The sequence below is a fragment of the Paracoccidioides lutzii genome, assembly GCF_000150705.2.
Source record: "Paracoccidioides lutzii Pb01 unplaced genomic scaffold supercont2.8, whole genome shotgun sequence".
NCBI lineage: Eukaryota > Fungi > Ascomycota > Eurotiomycetes > Onygenales > Ajellomycetaceae > Paracoccidioides > Paracoccidioides lutzii.
Window position 1 is genome coordinate 170,088 of NW_015440954.1, and position 7,893 is coordinate 177,980.

Genomic DNA, 7,893 nt, shown 5'->3' on the forward strand with positions numbered 1-7,893 from the left:
ACCCGACAACCGAGAGCGGGTTGTGCTCACGGCTTCAAGCCAAGACGACGACCACCAAAACGACAAACCCCCCACCCGCCTCCCTCCGCTGAAAACTTGGACCCTCGCACTCCCTACTTTTCTTCTTTTCCACATCTTCGTCACAATAGCCAATATGTCGGCGACTTTGGACTCAAAGTCTTTTGGCCAGACGAAGAAGTTTGGAAAGGGCGAGAGGACCATCCCCAGCCAAAAGGCTTCAAAGTGGTATCCCACTGAGGACGAGCCACAGCCAAAGAAAGTCAGTATTCAATCGAAGACATGCTTCTGTCAAGGGAATGTTGTGTGTGTTGTGAGGGAATTGCGGGAGTTGGAGGAGTGCTGTTTCGTTTTGGCGTTTCTATACAAATCTACAACTATATTACCGACGGGTCCCTATCGAGATGATATACGCAGACACGCACACACAAAATTCCAAGATCCCGCATCGCGCACATTGAAAATTTCCAAAAAAGACAGAATTGCACTGGAGATAACACTAACAATAATATCAAACAGGTCCGCAAGACTATCCACCCAGCGAAGCCCCGGGCCAGTCTTCAACCGGGCACCATCCTCATCCTCCTCGCTGGTCGCTTCCGAGGCAAACGTGTTGTGCTCCTTAAGCACCTCCACCAAGGTGTTCTCCTCGTTACCGGTCCTTTCAAACTCAATGGCGTCCCTCTTCGGAGAGTAAACGCCAGATACGTCATTGCCACCAGCTCGAAGGTGGACCTCACGGGAATTGACGACAAGGTTCTGGAGAAAGCCTCGGAATCCGAGTACTTCACTCGTGAGAAGAAGGCCGAGAAGAAGGGAGAGGAAGCTTTCTTCAAACAAGGAGAGAAGCCAGAGGTACGTTCCTCTCTTTTTTCGACGATCACAGGAACCAGCTATTCAGTTTTGGCGGATGTGAATATATATTGTGGGCATGTGTGGAAATGGGTTACTGATATATTGCATAACTCGAAACAGAAGAAGAAGGTCGTCAGCGCCCGTGCCAACGACCAAAAGGCCATAGATCGGCCATTGTTGGCCACCATTAAGAAGGAGCAGTTCCTCGCCAGCTACCTCTCCACCAGCTTCAGCCTCCGGAAAGGCGACAAGCCTCATGAAATGAAGTGGTAAAACCGGCGGGTTGTCTACGTTGATGGCATAGAAAGAATGGGGATGTTTTTTCCTTATTTTCAATTGTTTTGTTTCTTGGACGGGTCCAACGGGGGAAATTTTCTTTTCGGAAATAAATGGAAAAAAACATTAAAATATACAAACACTTCCAAAGGTTCTTTTTCAATGAAATAGTGTACATGGATTGGCCGATTTTTCCCCTCGACTGATAATTTCAACGAAAACCCTTCTAAATTCCCCACCTTTTCCGCAGGGCGTGTTTTAGAACCCGCCGCATACAATACAATTAATTTTTTTTTCTAGTTCCATGGTTTTTCCATGACGGTTTGAATTTTGTTCAATGTGTCCCCTGTCATGTTCCATAACTTATCCAGATTTCATAGGTTTCCGCTTTCCAAAATCTGATGGTCCAAACCCGGCAGCAGTATAGGCCTTTCGAATTGATATAGTCTCTGCCAAACATTCCGCTAAACGCCAAATATATATGCCTATATCCCAAAGGACATACATTCAGTCCCGAATTGCCCAAAAGATTACATATATCACAAAATCTTCGCCCAAACAGGACTCGACGAAATGCAATTGATATATCCAACACATACACAATACTTAATAGCACTCACCGCAAGGAAGGCTGAATCATGAGTGCTTCCGTCGACCCCGACTCTTCAGTCCCCTAACCTTCTTTTTCGGGTCCCCAGCAACTGCATCCAGAACCTCTTGAATATCAATTTCATGTTCATCATCTTCCTCGTCCTCATCACCGTCCACTGTTGTACCGCATATCCAGTCCAGGACTCCCCATGCTCCATAATTCCCACAACCTTTACTCATGATGTGCAAATCTGCCCTGCGTGCCATACCACCAATGAAAAGATTTATCGGCATGGTGCTGTAACCAGAGTGGGAAAATGTCTCTTCGAGGGAGATGAAGGCGATATATAAGAGATATGTGAGGAGATGTAAGCGGAGGGTAGCGGCGGGGAGGAATGTGGGCATGAAGCGGGAGAAGAAGTAAGCGAGGGGGTGGTCGTAGTGTGCTGTTAGGGGGTAAGGGGCTCTGAGTGAGTGATACCATGCGTCATGGCGCTTTGCGACGTAGGACGTAGATGAGTGGAGGATGTATCTGTGGATGATGTATTGGAGTATCTGTGCATTACGTGAATTGGCAAGAAGAGTTCTATTAGATTCAATTGTAACCTTTTTCTTCCCGCGAAATTCACCCCAGCCAGCTATGAGACACGGGAAATTTGAAAACATACTTCCCGCCCCACAAACCCCATCACCAAATCCTTCACAATATCCCACGGCATCGGCAACCTCGTCCCGATCTTCACCGCACTCTTTATCCTTAACACCTTGGTCAACACAACTTCCACTAACCCTTGCACCGCAATGCTCCATGCCAGATTAAAGATGGCCCAAGCCGCAACTTTCGCTTCCCGCCTTCCACCCCTCTTCCCTTTCTTTCCGGCCGGTAAACCCGCGGCACCCCGCTTTTTTATCACCACCGCAGCAGAAGGTAACAGCACATCGAAGAGAAAAAATATAAGGGATGGAATCAAATAGAGCAGGACGCGGACAGCGGCTGTTGCTACCAATTCAACTCTTAATGGGGGAAGCGACAGAACCAGAGTAACCCATGTTACGTAGAAGAAGATAAGGTTCAGGCTCGTTGTGTAGGAGGATAGGACGGGAACGAGGAGAAAGGATATCATCGGTATGGATACGAGTGCGTCCAACATTTTCGAGTGAGTGGGAGGACTGCTTCTTCTCCTTATTTGCTTCTTATCATTTGGTTATATGAAGAAGATTCAAGACATGGCCGCTTTGATTTTCTAGACGCGTTGTCGCAGATGTCCTGCCTGAGAAAGAATTGGTGCCATTTTCCTTGTTTTGTTTATTATTCTTGTCGCATCGTTTTCCACGGCTTCTTCCGCCCAACCAAACCTTGAAACTTGCGACAATCCCCGGCTATCTTGGCGCATGCTAGCGCTAATTGTCTGTCTTATCAATGCGACAGGCTTTATAACACTAAACTTGGCCTGAGGGATCTGCCAGGGTGGATCTCGGGAGTGTGTCACCGGGCCCCATATCGAGATCAGCCCGCCTGACAAAAAAAAAAAAAAAAGATTGCTTATATTCACTTCTGACTACGGAATATTTTCGCTGATGTTGTAGCAGTCCGCATTGGATTTGGTCGGATCGGAACACCTGAACATTAATTTTACCACGTCTATGGGAACTAACCCCAAATGGCACAAAACTTGGTTCCTGTTGACTAGGAAACCATTCAAAGCCTCTTGCCCTGAAGATGCTGGTGATTGGTTGACAAGAAGGAAACCTTATATGAGAAGCTTCAGAAATTATCTTGAGTTTGCTACAACCAGCGACTCGCACCAGCGTCACAAAAACGTCATTTCACCGCCACTTGCAATATGTCGAACAAAATCGTTATCCCTATTTGCCTTGTGCATAATTCCATCCTGTGATATGGTCTACCCAATATCAAATCTACTTAATATCCGTTTTTATAAGTACACATTGGCACAAGAAGCCCTTGGAACAATGTCAGGAGAAATCCCAACTCCAGAAGAAATCAAAATGGTGGAGGCTGGCGAAAGACACGTTTCTATCGGCGAGGCATCTGACATCTCGCAACTTGAGACTGAATTTAGAAGTGGAGATCCTATCAAACAGGGTCCAATTTGTCAGTAAATGGCTCCCTCACGTGGGATGAACAGCGTACAATTGGAAGCTCAACGTTCTTATACTAAACATCGTTCAATCACCCTCCGGACAGCCTTCGTACAGAGTGACCATTCGAAGCAACGGAATTTTGACAATAAGGTCGAGGAAATCCTCGCAAAGTCACCTGATACTATTACCCGGCAGGATGCCAAGGAATTGCGATCATTAGAGGTTCAGTTACCTATCCAACCCTCCCACTGTGAATGAATTTGAAAAGAGATGTATCCAACATTTTCACCATTTCCTCAGGGCCGCATGTTGGGCACGGCACCCGGAATGCAATCGCTAAGCGCAGAGGTGCAGTCTATCGCCGAAATAAACGAGGAGATCGCCGCTGCTACCGCGGCACACGCTGACGGCGACGGGCCCTGCATACTGGTACCCGAGGAAGACACGATTGAGGGCCAGAGCCATGGGTCGGAGATTATTGGCCGGAGGGATCCACACGGAAGTCGTAGTACGCGAGTGTCGGTGCGTGCGTCTGGCCATTGAACAACATCCGTGCCATGATGTTGCCTTTTGGCTGGGTTTTTTTTTTTTTTTTTTGTTTCTTCTCGGTCTTGAAGTTTGAACTCACCTGTCCATTTTCTGTTGTAGTCGCGGATCGTTGCTGATAAACGCAAGAAGTCCAGACCGGCAAATGAGGGCAATTATTGAGGCTATGTGCGTAAGATTATTTATATGCGTGCTACTTTATTGGACTATTGAGCTGGATTTTCGCCGTTTTCTTCAACCTCTCCTTCTCTCTTCGATAAAGCGCAACTCTCTGGACATGGGGATAGGATAGAGTCTTTCGATGTGAGTCGGATAATGACGAGTGGATGAATTGGGGGGAAAGGGCATGCTTGCATAACGTTCTATGCAAAAGTGTACATTAGTTTAAGAGAATTAGCGTTGTTTGAGGTAAAATACTTTATTCCTCGACATGCAAACTCCTGTAAAACGCGGTCACTATATGTATTCGCATGCGGAGGGCTTTCCGCTGACCCCGTACATAGAAAGGGGGGAATTTGGCCTATATCCATAGGAATTCTTTTTTCCCACGCGCCAAAGCATCAATTATATTATCTTGCAATTGCTAATTGCTTATAAACGTTTCAATTGTTTCTTGATGATATGGAAATACTATCTGCTACTTGTTCTGTTCTGTTACTGTGGCCATCCATGATTTTATCTCCAATTGGCAAAAGCTGATCCGTTGCATCAAAGATCGTCAAGGGGTGGCGTCTTGGCAAAGCTTAGTTTTACTGTCCCCAGGGCTGCCCCTGAATTAAATCCCATGAGAACAAATCATACAAACTGCTATCTTAGGTACTTAGAGAAACCTTATGGCCAGAGTTTTCAATGGATATTATGATTTAACATAAGGTAAAGTGCCATAGTATCATACAAAGTTATATCATCCCCATATTTGAATTCTTGAAAAGCACCTATGTTTAAAATATCCATATAAGCAAATAAGGGGCTTCCATAAAGTGTACTCATACTCCATCACGTATATCACCCACGGCCGTCAACCACACAGTGAAGCTCGATGTATTATATAAAAGGCATTTCCATCGAAAATCTCCCTCAATTTCGTTTCTACTTACCATTTACTCCATGATCATTCTCCTACTGTTGCACATACTTATACATTACTTTTACAACACAAGGGGAGCAAAAGAATGTTGGTCTTTAGGTGCCTCCCCTACGTTCCTCTCACCGCCATTATTCCTCAGTTGAAAAACCTCCCAGAACTCCGTCGCAATTTTCATGAGTGCCTCAGAGTCCGCAATAGGATCCTCTCCGTTTTGAGATAGCCCCAGAGCCGAGAGGGTCCATGCAACATCGGCCAGGAAGCCAGTTGACGAGGCGTCTGTCACATCAGTGAGCCAGTCCAGAAAGGCTTCAGTTGCCATAGGCACAGAAGGGGTGGTGAATGCGAATGCCCTGTAGTTTTGAGATGAAGATATTAGATATTTCGATCAGCACGCTCTTTTATTATTTCTTTAAAAACAGCTGCTTTTATTTCTCCCTTGCCCAGGCCAGGGAGGCAAACACAGGAATTAAAGAGTAGAACAGAAACATCAATCGTGATATATAGGGGAAGACGGGAGAACATACATCCTCACAAGCCACAGGATAGTACGGCGGTACTGCATGGATGTTCTATATATACGAGTGAACTGCATCCAGCGCAGGATGCGATTGGAGGGCTTTTCGACATTGAGCGCTGAGTCGGCACGACGGATCCCATAATCGACTGCAGTTTGTTCCGCAGCGGCCCAAGCAATGTCGTGGGCCTATATAGCGTAGAGAGCCTCTAGTTAGCCAGTGCCAATCTTCCTTCTCTTCCCCGTAAATATATAAATCCTTATCATGCATACCGAAGCCAAAGATAAGACAAGATGTAAGAAGGAAGAAGAAAAGGAATAGTCCTTACGACACGTTCTGTAAGCCTCCCCGTCATCCGCAGATGGAAAAAATCAGCCCATTTCACAGAAGCCGGATTCCCTCCAGTATTATCAGATAGACCCAACGACATAGCCGCGCCCCTCTGCAACGCCTCAATCGTAGCAGCATGAACAATAGAAAGCCATGTGCCCGTGCCAGCAATATCCTTCCGCATAAAGAAGTTCATCACCCCCTCAAGAGCGTGGAACTGGTTCGTGGACTGCAATGCATCCAAACGCCAGGTGCTCATGTACTTGAGGTACTCGAGACGGCTGGAGATGGACATTGATTCGATCTGCATTAGAGAGCAATTGAGAGCATCCCAGCATCCTTCGATGGGGTTGGCTCCGTAGTCGTATTGGCTGGCGGAACTGACGTTGAATGTGATGGATGCGGGGTCCTGTTGTCCTCTTAGTGCAGTGGGGGGCAGAGCCCAGACGGCCAGGGTGAGAAACCAGAGGATAACGAGGGGCTTCATTCTGGGTGAGATTAATGAGAGTAGGGGGATATGCTTATTCTAAAAGACAGTGCTTATCGAAGAAAGCCGTAACAAGCCTAGCAGGACGAGAATAGAGATGGGGATGCCGTGGTTTGAGCGAGTGTGAGCCAGGAGAGAAGAGGTGGATGGTTGACGCAACCACAGCTCCCCCTTTTGAGCCTCCTCACCTGACCCATTTCTGCGCATACATCATCTAAACCTGATTTGCGAAGTGAGCGAAGCAAGTGAAGTAATGTATGTAATATGCCTTTGCCAGAGAGTTTCCTCTCTTTGAGTGTAATTGAAAAGCTGTGTTCTTATTGGTCTGCTTCAATGCATTATCACACTCTGGTTGGTTGAAGAGAAGTACATTCATGTGATCTCCCATGGCCCGTTTACTTGCCGCTTGATGGGCTTCAAAGCCTTAAAACAGATTACAATCATGCTTACAGCTTCATATAATCAAAGATGCCCTGGCCTGCAGGTAGCCTACAAGTGTTTCTTTCTTCCTCTCTTTGTACGTGCAGCTTTCTATGCTCCAAACAGTTAAATAATTGTTAACTTTTCTTTTGTAATGCAAATCTGAATATATGTAGGTTTTCATTTTATCAATTTTTATTGTTTGGTAAATTCTACGATGTTGAGATCTTTATATCATAAGAGTCGCATTCTCTTATAGATGTATCTTATATCCTCTTAGAGTTTAAAAAATTATATTTTATTATAAGATTTTCATTTTTTATAAAATTTATAACTTTTAATCTTTTATAGGTATATTTGATTTTATTATATATATTTATCATCTATCATTTGCAACTAAGTACAAAATCTACTTTATTTGTTAAAGTTCATTTTATTAAAGAAATTTATATTTAAAAACTTTTTAATCATTGTTGGAATCTATAGCTCTTGTTATGATCATATTTCTTACTTTTAAGTTGTAAATTAATCTAGTATTATTAGATAGCTCTCTCTAGAATTTTTTTATACTGCTTATAAAACTTGTATATAATAGCTATAAATATTTCAAATCTTAGTGCTTTTGGCTTTGAAATTATGAATTTCCAAGTATTAATAGCTTT

At 44.6% G+C, this 7,893-nt stretch overlaps 4 protein-coding genes across 4 annotated transcripts; 2 read left to right on the forward strand and 2 right to left on the reverse strand.

The window, feature by feature from the left end:
• Nucleotides 1-154: 154 nt before the first annotated feature.
• Nucleotides 155-1,146, forward strand: PAAG_03019 (60S ribosomal protein L6; the record flags this gene model as incomplete). The annotated part of the gene is made up of 3 exons (XM_002794428.2): nt 155-280; nt 538-873; nt 994-1,146. The coding sequence occupies 3 exons, from the start codon at nt 155-157 to the stop codon at nt 1,144-1,146; spliced, it is 615 nt and encodes a 204-aa protein (XP_002794474.1).
• Nucleotides 1,147-1,785: 639 nt separating this feature from the next.
• On the reverse strand, nt 1,786-2,891 carry PAAG_03020 (sterol desaturase family; the record flags this gene model as incomplete). The annotated part of the gene is made up of 2 exons (XM_002794429.2): nt 1,786-2,295; nt 2,409-2,891. 2 exons carry the CDS (start codon nt 2,889-2,891, stop codon nt 1,786-1,788), a joined length of 993 nt encoding a protein of 330 aa, XP_002794475.1.
• Nucleotides 2,892-3,714: 823 nt separating this feature from the next.
• Nucleotides 3,715-4,554, forward strand: PAAG_03021 (hypothetical protein; the record flags this gene model as incomplete). Its single annotated transcript, XM_002794430.1, has 4 exons — nt 3,715-3,856; nt 3,950-4,068; nt 4,147-4,368; nt 4,495-4,554. The coding sequence occupies 4 exons, from the start codon at nt 3,715-3,717 to the stop codon at nt 4,552-4,554; spliced, it is 543 nt and encodes a 180-aa protein (XP_002794476.1).
• A 986-nt stretch (nt 4,555-5,540) lies between these two features.
• On the reverse strand, nt 5,541-6,811 carry PAAG_03022 (hypothetical protein; the record flags this gene model as incomplete). Its single annotated transcript, XM_002794431.2, has 3 exons — nt 5,541-5,829; nt 6,004-6,182; nt 6,323-6,811. The coding sequence occupies 3 exons, from the start codon at nt 6,809-6,811 to the stop codon at nt 5,541-5,543; spliced, it is 957 nt and encodes a 318-aa protein (XP_002794477.1).
• Nucleotides 6,812-7,893: the final 1,082 nt, after the last annotated feature.